Source organism: Canis aureus, chromosome 14, assembly GCF_053574225.1.
Source record: "Canis aureus isolate CA01 chromosome 14, VMU_Caureus_v.1.0, whole genome shotgun sequence".
Classification (NCBI taxonomy): Eukaryota; Metazoa; Chordata; class Mammalia; order Carnivora; family Canidae; genus Canis; species Canis aureus.
In genome coordinates this window covers 13067850-13085831 of record NC_135624.1, presented here as the reverse complement: position 1 = coordinate 13085831, position 17982 = coordinate 13067850, and the positions used below count along the sequence as shown (strand labels likewise).

At 35.9% G+C, this 17982-nt stretch overlaps 1 protein-coding gene across 5 annotated transcripts in view; it reads right to left on the bottom strand.

The window, feature by feature from the left end:
- Positions 1 to 17982, bottom strand: part of PKHD1L1 (PKHD1 like 1) — a 148110-nt gene that overhangs the window by 32224 nt on the left and 97904 nt on the right. For all 5 annotated transcript variants that reach the window (XM_077846995.1, XM_077846996.1, XM_077846998.1 and 2 more), the window contains exons 54-63: positions 17541 to 17629; positions 17043 to 17191; positions 15617 to 15746; positions 14171 to 14289; positions 13361 to 13490; positions 8581 to 8754; positions 4555 to 4658; positions 3517 to 3646; positions 2620 to 2741; positions 1034 to 1124 (exon numbers count right to left, since the gene is read on the bottom strand). In XM_077846995.1, the coding sequence (XP_077703121.1) occupies positions 1034 to 1124; positions 2620 to 2741; positions 3517 to 3646; positions 4555 to 4658; positions 8581 to 8754; positions 13361 to 13490; positions 14171 to 14289; positions 15617 to 15746; positions 17043 to 17191; positions 17541 to 17629 (1238 nt within the window). The remainder of the gene's footprint in view (positions 1 to 1033; positions 1125 to 2619; positions 2742 to 3516; positions 3647 to 4554; positions 4659 to 8580; positions 8755 to 13360; positions 13491 to 14170; positions 14290 to 15616; positions 15747 to 17042; positions 17192 to 17540; positions 17630 to 17982) is intronic.

The following is a 17982-nucleotide window of genomic DNA, read 5'->3' as shown; positions in this document are numbered from 1 at the left end:
CACACACACACACACACATATATATATAAAGAAAATAAGGAAAATGCTACGGGTCAGGCTCTTACAGAACTGTACAATGAGAGCGTGTGTGTGTGTGTATACACACATATACATATGCACACACACATATTGTTCTGCAATCTCCATTTATCACTTTAGAATATCTTGTGGATTTCTCTCTCCATATCAATATATCAGTATGTATCTTCTTCCCTCTTTTTGAGAGGGGCCTGGTGTTCCGAAGTCTGGCTTTTGGAACTAAAAGTTATATAACTAGTCCACTGTTACTGGACACAGAAAGCTTTCAGTTTCCTGCTAGCACACACAATGCAGTGATGAATCACCTTGTTCACAAATCATTTTATAAGTGTTATAGAGGCAAATGGTAGTTAGACTGCCAGAAGGGAAATGTTGAGCCAAAAGCAAATGCTCCTATAACTTTGGCAGCTATTGCTCTATTCCCCTCTGTAAGGGTTATACTGTTTTGTCATTAAACCAGCAATGTGTAAATGTTCTAGTTTCCCTACAGCCTTGCCAAAAGAGTAGTTGTTCAGTTAATTTTTTATTTTTACTCATCTAATAGAGAGAAATGTACCTGAGAACTATCTGTTCATGTCCTTTGACTTTTTCATGCTTGCAGGTTTTAAGGCACAAAGAGTGAGCATTTATTCCTCTGAAGAGGAAGCATGAAATAATGTCATATCCCTACAGACATGCAGCTTTATGCTTAGAAGTGTTGCTTTTGTGAAAGTGGTAGTGGAATGAGGTATCACTGTTCCAACAGCAGCCACATAAAGAATTGAAGTGGTTGCCAGAGTTTCTGGGTCATAAACATGGGAAGTTATCTTTAAAAGCCTATTTATTTTTTCTTTAGACACAATAGTATCTTCCAATAATTTAGTATGTTGAGTTCTTTCAGTGTCCTGGAGGAGGAGATACTACACATTGAACTAACAAACAATAATTATTTCTTTCTAACAAATTTGAACAAGATATTTCCTAGTTTTAGAATGACTCTGTGCCAAAGACTTACTTGAGCAAGGTTCACCATCAATGCGGTATCCTACCCTTCCAAATCCAGCCACCACGTTATTTTGTAAGACTGTGTTGGTCCCTCTGTTTATCTAGTACAGTGAGAAGGAAAATGCTACGGGTCAGGCTCTTACAGAACTGTACAATGAAAGCAAGTATGCAACATATATTGGAAAACTAATTATAACTAACTTTTAGGAGAAAAATTCATTTCATTATTCAATCCAAATTTATGTTACAAATGGAATATTGAAATTACAAATTTATGTTACAAATGGAATATTGAAATTACCTTAAGTTCTTGGTGTAAAATCATCACTAGACACTTAGATTTCATTAGAAAAGAGATTTATTTCAGTCACACAATCCCCTGGGTGTCACTCAATAATTCTAAGCCATAGACAAATTGCAGTATTGCTTATATTATGTTACCAGTTTGATTTATTAAGAGAAAAACTAAGGTGACTATAGTGGACCATAACAGTCAACAGAAGCACTTACTATTTTCAATAAAATCTGCTGTATGAAAAACTGGTTGAACACGAGTGTTAGGTAGTCACTAAATAATTTTACTTTATGAGTCCAGTTGAGGTGGCAAAAAATGAAACACAGAAGCACAGAAGATTAGAGCACAGAAGATTAGTTCTTGCCTTTGGTGTCAGCAAAGCAGCCAAAATTTCAACCATTTAAAGTATTAAGCACCTTTAGTTTTAAATATTATGATAAGAGAATAGAGTTAAATGAAATTCAGAAAAGAGACAGAAAACTTTAAAGATCTGGAATTGACATTGGATTAAATTCTCACATCTATAAATAGGATGGAAAGAAAGTGTTATCATAAACATATACCACATTTCAGGCTTTCACGGTTTTACTTTAAGGTGATTATTAAAAGTTGCACAAAACCAAAACTGAATCCTTATCCCATCTTCCAAAAGAGCTATTTTTTAAATTCCTTTTGGCTCCTATGGCATAGGCAAGTAGAATAAAAACAAGACGGGGCGATATGTCCTCCAGACCCTTTCTCTGTACTTACTTGGCCTGCCTGCAATCTCATCCTATATACCTGATGGCCTGCAGTTATTGAGGAAACTTTGTGGGAAACAAGAAGGATCCAACTAGTCATGCCAGAGAAGAGTACATAACCTTGTATAGAAAGTCATAAGACTTTTAGATGAGAAAGGGATTTTAGAGATGCTGTGCTCTCATTCTAATTTTCCCTATAAAGAAGGAAGTTAAATTCAGAGTTAAGCAGCAATATGGGCAAGGCACTCAGTCAATTAGCAGCAGGGAGACCCTGCCCCAAAACTTGAAAGTGATAATTAATGTTGGAGAAGCAAGGAAATAAAAACCATTTAAACCACTGGACATCAACACCAAGAACATTTCAAAGGCTATGGAAGCTCACAACACCTCTTAAGAAAATCTATTCACTCCTTTCATTAGCTCATTTTATTAGTGCACCAATCTTTACCTAAGAAAGAAACAGTTTTCAGTAATAATCTTTGGTAAAGAAATTAAAAATTATAATTTAGGGCACTCTTGTAAAACTATGTAATTATTTTGCATAATTATAAATCCCCCTACCTCAATTGCCGCATGCCAGAGAGTTGAACTTAAATCTTTTTTGTTTTGATAGGTTCCCGGCCAAACAGAAAGTACAACCAAGTTCCCTCGAACTCTGTTGGCATCCCCCCATATTCTTATGCCTGCAAAAACAAATGAACAAAGTCCCCTAAAATACATACAAATTGGTAATGAGTACTATGGGGAATGTCTTTCATGGTTCCATAAAATTAGTTTTTCTAGTTTGAGCCTGACAAATCAACCTCTTAAATTTTAGAGTTTGCCCTTTGAACTCTACTTCTTTAATAGTCTACTTGTTTTAGAATCTTCTGGGGTGCCTGTTAAATATTCACAGGATCCACCTCAGATTTTAATAAGCACATACATCAATTTTGTACACATTGAGTTTGTATTATGCTTTATACAAATATTTGCTTTATACAGATATTCAAGAAAAGATGACCTCCTAAAACCAAGTCCAACTTCTATAAAATAGTAAACTTTGTGAATAATCTTTTTGATTGATATGTGGGGAGTATTTTAAGTGTCATGGTAAGAAAAATAATAGTAATTTAAACTATCAGTGATTAGATAATTCACACAAGATCATGATCTGATAAATAATTCTTCTAGAGTTGTACTGTCCAATAAGATAACCATAACCACATGTAACTACTTAAATGTAAGGTAACTACAAATAAATTAAGTACAATTAAAATTCAAAATCCAGCTCCTCAATCATAGCAGACATATTTTAAGTGTTCAGTGGCCACATACAGTTTAGTAATTACCATATCAGCACAGATATAGGCCATTTCCATTCTCACAAAAAGATCAATTGGACAGCATGGCTCTACAGTCTTCAGATAAGACTGTCTCAGAAAGCATACTATTTGGATAAGAATATTATCATCCTACCTTCCCCCACTGTAAAGTGAATGATGTTGTTATCTATGTCTAATCCATCTGTCCCAAACACACCAATTGCTGGGGAGAAGCCATTGTGAAAGGCACAGCCTCGAATATAAGATGAGCCACGTTCTTGAATCTACAAATCATAAGAATTCAGTGAACATTTTAAAATAAAATTAAAATATATTTAAGGAAAAAATTTGAAGTAGGTGATTTTCAGGAAACAAATCGTGACAAGTAAAATGCTCATTTCATGTTCCATGAAAGAAGATGATTTCTCTGTAGATCTTTTAATCCTGAGAAATGTCTATATATCTTCAATTTATGATTAAGTAAAGGAAAAATGCAGATTTAACTGCAGATAAAAAATTCTGAAGTATTCTTCTATGCACTTGTATTTCTATCATTACCTATAAAATACTAAAAAACTAAAAATTATCTTTCAGAACAGTTTATTATATGATGAGCAAGGACTTTTTTAATTACAAAAGTTGATACTCTAGTCAGGGGATTACAATTCAAATGTCTGTAGGAACCAGTTAATGAGTAGGTTTGGGGTTGTAACCTCAAACTTGCAAAATTATTTTTTATTTCCATAAAAAATATATTCTCTCTCATTTTATTCTCAAATCACTAGCCTTCTAAGCACATCTATGTTCCCACTTTTGACAGAGGCATAGATATACGTACATGCTTTTCATTTGAGAAATGGAAGCAATCCTTACTTTGATCAATAGAAACTACTTGGGAATATTTTTGATCACTGCAAAGTAAAGTGGAGTTCTGAAATAATATAGATCTTTAATTCTTTCATCACTATGCTCTTTTTTCTGCTTTTTGTTTTTACTGACTTTAAATAAATGTGTGAAAGGGGGAAATCAGATGCTGCTATGAGTCTAAAAAAGTTGATGGGAAATGTATCTAAGAAAGTTATATTAGATCATATAGTCTTAGCAATTCTAAGATATACCTTTTTAGGAAAGCTAAATGAAAATAAAGTCAAAATACTTTATTTTGAACATATGGAAAAATTCAAGTACAAACCTGTCCTAAGTTCAGAAATGTTACAGCATGTCTTGGATCTGTGTTATCCCTGAAGCCTTCTTGACCACTGTGATAAAATTCCACATTACTTATCCTTGCATTTCCTGGCAGGGCAGGGAGGGAAGAGTTACAACATTTTTTTTTTTTTTTCTTGAAACAGAATACAAATTTTTGAGAAGCTACAAGAGTTGTATTTTTCCAAATTACAAATTTGATTTCGACTTTTTTTGCGGAAATCTCATTCATTTTTCTTAGCTCCTTTAATCCAAATAAGGCAGTGTTCCTAAACTTTTCTTTCATTGACCTCCAGAAGAGCCTTTTTAGACTTTTTTCCTGATAGCCTCCCCTCCCCATGAAATTTCAGTACCTCAAATATACCATATATCTCTTCATGTATGATGGCTCTTTGGAGGGCCACAAACTATTGCTTATCTAAGTTTTTTTGCCCCACAAGATCCAGTTTTCATCCCCCTGGTAGTGATACTGTTCCTGTTGAGAATGCATGACATAAAGCAAAGAGATAATTTACCTGACAGTTCAATTTTGATGCTCTAGAGAGATTTCAAGGGCATTGTCTTTACATAATCCTTTCCAGAATATGCATTACCAAGTATCTGCTCATCAGTTTGTCATAGGTACCACTGAGGTGACAAGAGGCAATTTCATAGAGTAGTAATAACAGCAATAGCTATCCATGAGAGAGTTCACTGTGCCAAGTGCTTAAAAGGTAATTTGCGGTTTAATTCTCATACAGCATCCTGTGAGTTAGGAACTTTCACTATTCTTTTATTCAATATAAGAAAATGGAGGCACAGAGATTCATGTCTGGTAAAAAACAGTAGGGTATATTATTCATTTCAAAAACTGATATTTAATATAACACATTGGGGAAGAGTTACTTTGTATTAGAAGGGGAAAATGTACTAGAGTTTACTAGAATGGTCTCAAAATCCATAAGCCAGCAATTGGATGTACAGTGGGAAATATAGTAATAAGATAGAGACAGAGAGGAAATGATTGCCACAGACCGTCTGGACCAACACAAGCCATAGATGTTTACTAACATCACAAAACAATTTCTAAAAGCAAGGAAAGGTTGTCATAGGTTGTCATAGGAATAGCATCCATTATGGGATTTGAAGTGAGACAGGTGTGGATTAGTATCCAACGTCAGAGCAACTTCAACCCATTAACAGTCTATTTATCTACCTTTAAAAGGGGACAATATCTATGCATAGCACTATGAGGATTAAATGAGATAATATGCATTAAATGCTTAGCACAGTGCCTGGACTATCATATCAGGATCATCATTACTGTTATCATCATCAGTTAAGCTCCCGTTGACAAATTATGTCCAAAAGGTAGGAAGTTATAGTGGGATGGCTGCTTGCTTCAATATAAAGGTTTTCTAAAATTAGAGTTGTTGCAAAATGCAATAGGCAGAATTATGAGTGAGGAGGAGAGCTCATAATGACACTAATAACAAACAAAAAAATAAAAATGCTTGTCACTTTTGGAGAATGGCTGGAAACCAACTCACTATTTCAAAAACTAGCTCATAATAGGAAAGAATCAAGCATTTTCCCTACATTTCCTATATAAACTATTTCTCAGGGTAGTCAAATAGTTGACTGGGGAAGCTTCTCGTTATAGAAATATTCTAGATAATAAATGAGGAGGGAATGGTAGAATTAAAATATCACCATTTTAAACCTCAGTGATTTAATAGATCTAGGCAATGATCATTAATGCCTGTAACTTCACAAAGGGAGAAATAATCATACATTATGTGTCTACTAATGGGAAAATACACCATCAACTATGAAGAATTTTTACCTAAAAATAGAGTCGGAGTACAATCAGTTTTCTAGTTCTACACTTCTACGCTACCTATGAAAGAATATACAACGGAGGGGGTGCCTGGATGGCTCAGTCAGTTATGTGTGCTTTCAGCTCAGATCATGATCCCAGGGTCCTGGTATTGAGTCCTGCGTCAGGCTGCCTGTTCAGTGGGGAGCCTGATTCGCCCTCTGCCCCTTCGCTCACTCATACTCTCTCTGTCTCCCTCTCTCTCACACACGCACTCTGTCAAATAAATAAATAAAATATTTAAAAAAAGAAAATATAAAGGAGACAGGAACAGCTTATGTTCTAGAGATGAATCACTAAACTCCAGACTGTTGGAAATACTGTAGAAGGGATGATCTAGTTTCTTTTATAAATAAATTATAAGGAGAGATCAATGAATCAGAGATTTAAGATTCATAATCAATGGCCACATGGTCTTATTTAGATCTTGATTTGAACAAAGAAAGTTCATGTGAAAGGAAGGAAAGACAGAAGAAAGACAGGAAGAAAGGAGAAAGAATGGACTGGGGGAATCTAATCATTTGATGATAAGGAATGATTATTAACATTTTTATTTTAAAATGTTTTAAAAAACAAGATATTTTTAAAGAAGTCTTTGAAAGTTACATATGGAAATATATTTTTTAAAGATTTTTTAAAGACACTTATCCGAATGAGCCACCCAGGTGCCCCACATACTGAAATATTTTTAGATGAAATAAAACATGATTGCTTCATTCACAATACCCAAGATCTGGAGACAACCTAAGTGTCCACCAATGGATGAACTGATAAAGAAAATGATGCATATTAGAACCGTGGAGTATTATTCATCCATAAATAGGAGGAGCTCTTACCATTTGTTACAACACAGATGGACCTTGAGGGCATTATGCTAAGTGAGATAAGTCAGAGAAAGACAAATACTGTATGATGCTTACATGTGAAATCTAAAAAAGCCAAATGCATAAAAACAGAGAGTAGAATGGTGATTATCAGGAGCTAGGGTGATGCTGGGGGGCAGTGGGAATTAGGAAGATGTTGGTTAAGGGTATAAACTTGCCACTAGTGGATAAATAAGACTTGGAGATCTAATGTACAGCATGGTGATTACAGTCAACAATACTATATTGTAAACTCAACGTTACTAAGAGACCAGATCTTAATTGTTCTTGCCACAAAAAAAGATGTAATAATTATGCGACACAACCGAAGTGTTAGCTAACACTATGGTGGTAATCATATCGATATATAAATGTATCAAAATAAATACAGTATATACCTTAAACTTACACAAAGCTATATGTCAATTATATCTCAATTAAAAAATATATGTAGTTGCTTCAAAATAACCCAGGGGCTTAAAGAGAGTGGGTGGTCATACAGTTAGAACATGACTGACCAAAATTGATCACTGTGGTAACTAGTGATGGGTATACTGGGATTCATTATACGTTTCTCTGTGTTTGAAAATTTAGCATATGTTTGAAATTTTCCTTCAAATGAAAATAACAGATCTGTTGTGCTTTTTATAAACAACTGCTGTTTGGGTGAGAGGCTGGGCTAGCTGTTACCTAATGTTATTGTTAGTTTGATAATTCTTATTGTCTATGAAGATAAAATGAGTAGAAAAATGTTACAGATTTGCTTTTGGAGGGCAACACCTTGGCTTACAAAACCCTTCTCCAGGCTTTATTTTTCTGTGTTAAAAACAAGCCAATGGGCCCAAATTGGGAGTTGCTTATGCTCAGCCCCATGTCACCAAACCAAGACTGAACTTAATTACAGTTCTTCTCCCCGTAATGGAATCTTAAACCAGCCCATCAGGAATCTCTTGATCAGCACTAGTTAGGTAACATGCTGACTAGCCCCTGCCATCCCCTAAAGGAAAATAAACTTGCAATAACCAATTTGTTTTCTTGCCGGGTATACCTCCCATGTTCCTGCTCTCTGCCTATAAAAATCTTTCATTTTGCACAGCTCTTTGGAGCTCCTTTTTATCTGCTAGATCAGATACTGCCTGATTCATGAACCACTGAATAAAGCCAGTAAGGTCTTTAAAATGTACTCACTGAATTTTTTTAAACTCATGTGATTCTAAAAAGAAATGTGAATAATATTTAAGGATTGACTAAACGTAAAAGAGACCATGCTATATTTCAAATTTGTACGAACCTTTAAATGTCATCATATCTTGAGTGAATGAGCTGACCAGGACACGTGCACCAAAAGATTCCTTGAACCAACCTGGATAATCTTCACCAAGTATTTTGATGTTTCTGCTCAGTATCCCAACATCAGCTGCTAATGTATAGCTCTGACCTGTTCCAGGAACATGGTATCTTTCAGCTGCAAGAGACGGACAGCTAGATTATCACCAATGTTGAAAAATACCTGTGTTTATTGGTTCCTTTGCAATTCACAGGCCATATAATTTTCTAATATGTGTGAATTAATTAGATTTGCATATTTAAACATACATAGATGGCAGACTGAAATTATACCTTTTATTTTTTTTCCCAAGGTTTTACTTAAATTTCAGTTAGTTAACATAGAGTGTTTCAGATATAGAATTTAGTGATTCAACACTTACAGACAACAACCAGTGCTTATCACAAGTGCCTTAATCCCCATCATCCATTTAACCCACCTCCCCCCACTTCCCCTCTGGTAACTAATAGTTTGACTCTATAGTTAAGAGTCTGGTTTTCCTGTCCTTTCCTCTATGTTAATTTCTTTTCTTTCTTAAATTCCTCGTAAGAAAATCATACAGTATCTGTCTTTCTCTAATTAACTTATTTCGCTTAGCAAAATACCCTCTAGTTCCATCCACATCATTGCAAATAGCAAGATTTCATTCTCTTTGATGGCTGAATAATAATTCACTATATATATATATATATATATATATATATATATATATATATATATATATATATATATATACCTCTACCTCTCCTTTATCCATTCATCAGCTGATGGACATTTGGGCTCTTTCCATAATTCGGTTATTGTTGATAACACCGCAATAAACATCAGGGGGCATGTATCCTTTTGAATTACTATTTTTGTATCCTTTGGGTAAATACCTAGTAGAGCAACTGCTGGATCATGGAGCAGTTCTATTTTAAACTTGTTGAGGAACCTCTATACTGTTTTCCAAAGTGGTTGCACCAGTTTGCATTCCCACTAACAGTGTAAGAAGGTTCCTCTTCCCTAGTATCCTTGCAAATGTCTGTTGTTTCCTGTGTTGTTAATTTTAAGCACTCTGACAGGTGTGAGGTGGTATCTCATTGTAGTTTTGTATTTCCCTGATGATGAGTGATGCTGAGTTACTTCTCATGTGTCTGTTAGCCGTCTGTATATCCTCTTTGGAAAAATGTCTGTGTCTTCTGTCCATTTCTTAACTGGATTATTTGTTTTTTGGGTGGTAAGTCTGATATATTCTTTATAGATTTTGGATACTAACCCTTTGTTAGATATGTCATTTACAAATATCTTTTCCTATTCCAAAAGTTCCTTCTCATTTTGTTGACTGTTTGCTTCACTGTGCAGAAGGTTTTTATCTTAATGAAATCCCAATAGTAGAGTACTAATCTCGTATTATTATCAATGAGTTCCTTTATGTTTGTTATTAATTGTTTGGGGCATAGATATTTACAGTTGTTAGATCTTCTTGTTGTATAGTCCCTTTTATTATGATATAGTGCCCTTCTCCACTCCCTTTTTTTTCTTAAGATTTTATTCATTTATTTGTGAAACAGACACAGAGAGAGTACATTAATGGGGCAGGGAGGAAGGGTAAAGGAAGATGGAGAAGCAGACTCCTGGCTGAGCAAGGAGCCTGATGTGGGGCCCAATTCCAGGACCCTGGAATCATGACCTGAGCCAAGGGCAGATCCTTAACCAACTGTGCCACCCAGAGCCCCTCTTCATCTCTTGGTACAGTCTTTGTTTTAAAATCTAGTCTGTATATACAAGTATCACTACTCCAGCTTTTTTTTTTTTTTTTAACATCCATTTGCATGATACATATTTCTCCAACCCCTCTCTTTCAGTCTGCAGGTCTTTAGGTCTAAAATGAGACTCTTGTAGACAGCATTTAGATGGGTCATGTTTTTTGTTTTTTTTTATCCATTTTGACAAACTATATCTTTTGATTGGAGTGCCTAGTCAATTTATATTCAGAGTAATTATTGATAGATATGTATTTAGTACCATTTTATTACTCATTTTTTCATTGTTTCTGGAGATTTTTAAGTTCCTTTCTTGTATCTCTTTTGGTCTCTCCTTTCCTCTCAAAGTGTCCCCTTTACTATTTCTTGCAGGTCTGGTTTAGTGGTCATGAACCCCTTTAGTTTTTGTTTGGGAAACTCTTTAGCTCTCCTTCTATTCTGAATGATAGCCTTGCTAGATAGAGTATGGCTGCCTGCAGATTTTTCCAATTCAGCACATTGAATATATCATGCCACTCTCTTCTGGTTTGCCAAGTTTTTGGCTTGCCAGTTTTCATTTCTGATTATTGTTTTTGGACTATTGTATCTCTGTTTTTTATTATTTTATCTTTTTAAGGGCCTCCCTGAAGTTTTCCATTCTTCTCTCAAGTCCAGCAAATATCCTTATGATTGTTGCTTTAAATTCTCCATCAGGCACATCACTTATATCTATTTCCCTTAGAACTCTGGCCATGACCTTATCTTATTCTTTCATGTGGGATGAATTCCTCCATCTTGCCATTTTCTCTAAATCTCTGTCTCCTTCTGTGTGTTAGAAAAGCTTGTTATGTGTTCTGCTCATTAGAGTAATGGCTTTCTAAAGAAGAGGTCATATAGTGGCCAGGGCCTGGCACTTTAGGGAGTGTCTCTGGTGTTTATTGTTCACACTCTGCTGCTGTGTTTTGACTACTCTATCCTTCAGGCCAGTCATCTGCAGAGACTCTCCTCGCCTTCACTGGCAGTGTTTGGACCTTGGCCAGAGTGTGGCGAGTTTTTAACTAGGTGTTTTCTGGTCTGCTTGTTAAATGAGACCTGACGCTACCAGTAGAACTGAAGCCCTGCAGAACTCTGGTTGGGAGATGTGATGTGGGCCAGGGTCTCTGCTGGTCTTCTGAGAAAGGAGCCCACTGCACTGGGACTGAGGCACACTTGACTGAGAAGGGCCATACTGGCAGAGCACAAGGGTGCAGAACTTGGGTATAAGCAGAGTAGGCAGCCAGTGTCCGTGCTGTGCTGTTTACTGCAACTGGCTCCTGTTTAGGCTGAGGGGCGGGGGTGGGAAATAGTGCCAGGCAGTCCTTTGTCCCTGGAGAGGAGTCTCCATGCACGCTGCCTCTCAGGGAAGCACCCCCAGAAGAGCAAATAATCTCCCGCCCTGTGCATCCCAGGTGTTTTTCAGGCCACTGTTTCCAAACCATCTGCCCCCAGGGTTGTGGGCCTGCTTTCTCTCTAGGAGCAGTGCAGTGCCCTCCAGTCTCTATCCCAGCCAAGCCCGCTGACTTTTACAACTCTGGCATTGTGGACATGGTGAGGGCAGGGACCTGCACTGGGTGTTCTAGGGGAAAGTCCCCCTGCACCAGCACTGAGGAAGGCTTGGTGGAAGACAGTCACACCAGAGTGCAGGGGAGTGGGCCTCAGAGCAAGCAGGCTAGGCAGCAGGTGTTGGTGCTGAGCTGCTTTGCACACATGCCTCTGCAACAGTGCTGAGGGATCGGGGAGGGAAATGGTGCCCGCAGCATTTTTGTCCCCAGAGAGGCATCTCCATGAAAGCTACCTCTCACAAAAATGCTCCAAGAGAGAACAGTCTCTTTGTATTTTAGGCATTCCTCAGATTTTGCTATCTGCCCCCAGGCTTGCTTGCCTGCCTGCCTTCTCTCCAGGAGCAGGACAAAGCCTTCAGGGCTCCATCCCTGCCAAGCCCTCGACCTTTAAAACTCCAGTTTTAAACTCCAATCAGCCTTGCTGATTGCTAAAACTCATGAAAACAGCCTCTCTGTTTTTCTAGCCAGTGGTTTGGGGAAATGTTCACCTTACTCTTTCCCCTGTGCTATACTCTCTCTTGCCTTTTTTTGCAACCAGGCCTCCCTCCCCTATATAGCATTTGGGATCCATTTCTCCCCCAAACCATGTCTCCGCACTTCCTACCATCCTCAACATAGCCTCTTTTCTTCTAGTTGTGAACTTTGTTTTGTCAGACCTCAGAATGCTTTCTTGGGTATTCAGAATGACTGAAGTTATCTAGTTGAGGGACTAGCTATCTGTTTGAGGGACGAGATGAGCCTAGGGGCCTCCTACTACATTGTGGTCTTAGCTCTCCGCATGATACTTTTTTACTTTATTAAGTGAAATGCAGTCAAAAGCATTTCTTTTATTTACACCAAAAAAAAAAAAATACTATGCTGAATAATCTTATAATCGCCATCTTAGATTCCCTCCCTCCATGATACTTTTTAATTTAGGACAAAGGTGCTTGCTCTTTCTCAAAATTCAGTGTGCATAAGAAATACCTAGGGGGCACCTGATGGCTCAGTCAATTATGCCTTTGACTCTTGATTTTGGCTCAGGTCATGACCTCAGGATCATGAGATAGAGCCCTGTGTGGGGCTCCTCCCTCAGCATCTAGTCTGCTGGAGATTCTCTGATTCCCTCTGTCCCTCTCCCTCTGCCCCTCCCCACCTCCCTCAGCCCCTCCCCCTTCCTCTGCCCCTTTACCTACCCCTTCTTCTCCCTCTGCACCTCCCCCCAAGCTCACACATTTTCCCTCTCAAAGAAATAAATTAATTTAAAAAAATCACTTAGAAACTTGCTTAAAGCAGAAAGTACTAGCCTTACCTCAAGGGATGTTATACATTAGCCTTTGCTGAATATTTGTTGAATAATTATAAAGGAGAGCACTAAAAATGTGAATATTTCAAGACATTTTAATTACATATCTATTTAGTTAAGGAACAGCCACTTACCAAGGTGAGTGTAGGAAAGGGTATCATTGAGAATGAGAATTTTCTGGTCATGCAGGATTTTAATGATACTTCTAGTTTCTGTCTGGTGGAAATCATAGCTTGTGGTTGTTATCACAATCTCTTCTCCCTCCTTGGAAAATTCAAGTGCCAAATTCAAGAACAATTTTTAAAATAGGTTTCTATTTCTTAATAACAACTGTTAAAAATTTCTAATTTAAAAAAAAATTTCTAATTTAATTTATGTCTGATTAGCAACATGATATTATCAGAAGGGACAAAATATACATCGAGGTCTCTAAAAATAAATATGCTTGTTTGATATTAAGAATTCTAAATTTTTATTCATCTCAGCATTTCCTCAAATTTAATTCAGTCATTAAAATCATAGGCAATATACTTTTTAAAAATTAAATAGATCGAAGCAAATATACTCATATTTTATTAAAAACTGGTCAGTATAATATTCTTTAAGACTTAAAAAGTTCCTCAGAGTTTTTAAATTTTACACAATTAACTATTACTCGGTATTCCTAAAATGTGGGAAAGACACACATAAACTTATTTTACTCAAAAACTTTCATATTTTCCTTTCATAACTAATATATAATGTTCTTGATATATTCTGAAGGACCTTTAAGATCCCAATTTTTAAATGCCTGCTATCAGGTAAGCTTTTGAGTGCAAGCTACTGCAAAATATACATTTCTTATCTGATTAATCCTATGAGAAAAATGTCCATGAGAATAAGAAATACACCTTAAGTTGACCCACTATGTATATTCAGTTCCCACCACATCCTATTTCCTGTACCTGCCAATCCACAGCATCCACTAGAGATAGGACTTTGGAACCCGCCTCTGCAGTTTCTGAGAGTTTCGTTTTATATATTGAACGTGGAATTCCATGAAGATCCAGCTCACCAAACACCCCTGAAGGAGAAAAACTTGTATTTATTCACCACATAGCACTGAGTTAGGTGCTAATATAAAATGAAACGGTACATTGATATGTTTTAATAAGTGATTGGACATTTTAGAAGGAATGGAATGAACTTGAATTATCTGCTCAGGGCTTTACAAGAAGACTTTGACCCCCTGACCCACTTCTAGGAATCTGGTCTATAGAAATTAAATAAAGCCAGTGCACAAGGATATGTGAATGAGAATGCCTACTATGATAATATTTGAAAATACTGGAAAACTGGAATAAATCTAATGTACATCAAAAGAGAATGATGGAATCAATCATAATATACTAATAGAGTAGGGTAATATACTTTAAAAAGGTTATTATCTGTAAGGTTATTATCTGTAAGTATTGATCTGGACAGATATCCATATGTCTTAACTGAGAAAGAAAACCTATTCTCTTTAGTTTGGCCTGGAACCACTGCTAACTATAGATGCAAGTTTCCTCATGATGTGGAGAATTAGAAAGATGGGTATTTTTTCTTGATATCATCTGTGTTGTTTGAAATGTTACTTTTGAAAGAACAAAAAAATAAACTAACAAAAGCAAGTATTTTTTAAGATTGGATTTGTCTGCCCTGGGACATTGACCAGTGGAGACTTAAAATCATTCTGATGTCATTTTTTTATGTTCCTTTTTTTGGATTGTCACTGTTTCAGAAACAGTATGGGAAAGAAACTTCCGTACGTGCTTGTCTGCATTGTTTCAATTAATATGCAGCTGTGTTAATAAATGTGGTTACTAATTATGACCAAATAAACCCTCTCAGTTCCTTTTCTTTCCAGGCTTAGAAAGGAATACCCAAGGCCATAAAAATCCAACTAGAAAGTATAAAGTTCAGCAACAGTTGTGACTGGATAACTGATAGTAGAGTCAACTGATCCACAGATTATTAATAATGTAAGTGTAATAATGTGCAAAAAAAGTTACCTTTAAGGGAAAAGCACTAAAATATGAAAAAGTATGATATATAAAAAATTTATATAAAGGGAAAGTTATTATAAAGAAAATCAGACTGATGAAATAATATACATATAGAGGGATTTATGTTAGTTTTGCCATAAATTCCTTTTTGGTTTCAAATACACATATCTATACCTATTTCAGTGTGATATGATTTAATAAAAGATTTTTGATTTATTTTTACAACCCTTTACTGTAAATAAACCTCTGTGTAAGTTTTTGATATCATAACATCTTGAACTGACAACAGGTATTTTGGTGCTACATGTTTTAAAATACATTTTCAAAACCGATATGATACTTTCAGTATCTGAAAACATATACCTAAGACCTTTGATCCTTGATTTGGTCCTTCTGGAAGAGCCCACTCTGGAGTAGAATGATTTCCTCTAAGAACAATCTGTAATTCTCCTTTAAAAGGGTTATCTTCCCAGCCACCAATCAACCTACCTCCCTGCAGTGAAGCAGAAAATTGTTAATAGTTAAAGATTGAGCAGAAAAAATTTTTGTTTTTTGCCCATAAAAAAGGAGTTAGGAAGATACTGGCAGCCTCCTCTAGTAAAAAAAACAAACAAAAAAAAAACAAAAAGTGAAATTTGTTATACAAAAAACAGAATTGTATCTGGAAGTGACCTTGATTTAACCCTGTTACTTTGGGATCTGTAGCTTAAACGACTTTTCCAAGGTCAGACTCAACAGGTACTTATTATCAGTGCTATATCTAAAGCTGAAAATTGCTAACACCTAAACTTGTGCTATATGGACAGATCACGTTTTATTTTAGCAACACATGACATATATGAAATACATTCTTCACACTTACATGCACTGCATATGACAAGTAGGAGTCCTCATTGTTAATAATAGCAGCTACTACTAAATGCTTGCTGATTCCATGCCAGACATAATGTGTAAGGCTTTACATATATCATTTGACTTTTACACTAAACCTATGCATTGCTGTTATTATTCTCACTTGATAGGTCAGAAAACTGGTGCTATAAGTGGTCAAATAACTTACCCAAAGTTCCCAACTGAGGTAAGGACTCAGTCGTCACTTTAATTTACCTCAAAGCTCATGCATCTAAATACCAAAATACTGCATATCTTTAAAACTAAAGGCCTAGTTTTATTAAAGAAAGGTTACTACCCACTTTTACTTTTTAATGATACTTCATCACTTTTGGTTAGGCCATTCTTTTTAATTAACAGTAATAAAAGACTGACAGAACAACTTAACTAATTATACTGTTACATGTTCAAGACTATCTGAGGTTTATGAGAGAATGAGGTGATTGTTCCAAACAGCTGAAATATTCTTATTAGTCTTTTCCTGTTTTCACAATTCTATGTCCATTCATTTTAAGAAACAGTTCACTTTCTAAAAAAAAGAAAAAATTTAAAATCTTTTATTTTTTTCCAGAACTCCTAGGGATTCTCTGGTTGTTGGAGCAAGTTGCAGGTTTAACTCTACCTAACAGTAATACAAATATTCTACATAGGATAAAAATGGACAAACTTCACTGTAAAAGGTAGCATAATTACTCCCTCAGGAATATGTAACCACCAGTTGAAAGGACAGCAGAAATGTACTGAATTTACATGAGGCTTACATCTCATGGGTTAGAGCCAGTTGTGTTTTTTATTTCACATTGATTACATATACTTTCTATAATTTGTTTTCAGTAAATCTCCAACATATTAGAATTTTACTAATAAAGGTATAAAATTATATGCCCCTCCTTATTACCTGAAGTGATATGTAGGTAGCATTCAGAACAACCTTTCTGTAAGAAGACTCTGCAGCTCTCATACTGTGTTTATCTTCCAGTTCTAGAACTCCCCAAATAGTGAGACTTTCCATTGGTGGAATATCTGTGTCTGCTACAACCCATGTTCCTATAAAATAATACTTTAATATAAGAGATATAACATAATCCATACTATATATTATAAATAAAAACACTGACACACTTACCAGTGAGTCCTGGTTTCAAAGTTTGCAACCCTTTTCCCACACAATGACTTATTTTTGTCTCTCCCAGAATGTCTATTATCTTAATATTCAGGTTTAAACCCATATAAAACTCAGAAGGCTAGGTCTGGTATCCAGGACACAATACTAGAATCCATCACTTCACATCTGCTCTTTCCCTAGGGTGTGCTGCATAAAGGTGGAATGCTAACTTTGTGGTATCTATCCTAATATCACATAAACACAGGCATTTTGTTTATGTTTATGACTTACCTTCAGGAATAACCACATTTGCTCCTGGGTGAGGTATGGTATAATTATTTTCTCGAGATGATTTCCAGAAAGAATCATTTGACCATAAGCTGAAAACAGAAGAGAAATAGTTCCATTAAGTATTGTCTTTATATACTTAATGATCATCATCTCCTTATACTAAATGTTTTGGGATGATAGAATGCAAATTAGAGAATTTATAATTTCACTAAGTAGGCAAGTTAATATGTGCAATTGCTATAATAACACACACGACCTCACACATATAGCTTTTTTTTCCTCCATTGAAGAAAACTTGCTTTCTTTCGATAATCTGACTCACCTTTTCTCTCACTAAATCCTCATTGTGATACACTAATTTTGGCTAAAATGTAAATTATTTAATTTCCTTATAAGATTTCACATGGTAGAAGGGCACCTGGGTGGCTCAGTCAGCTAAGCA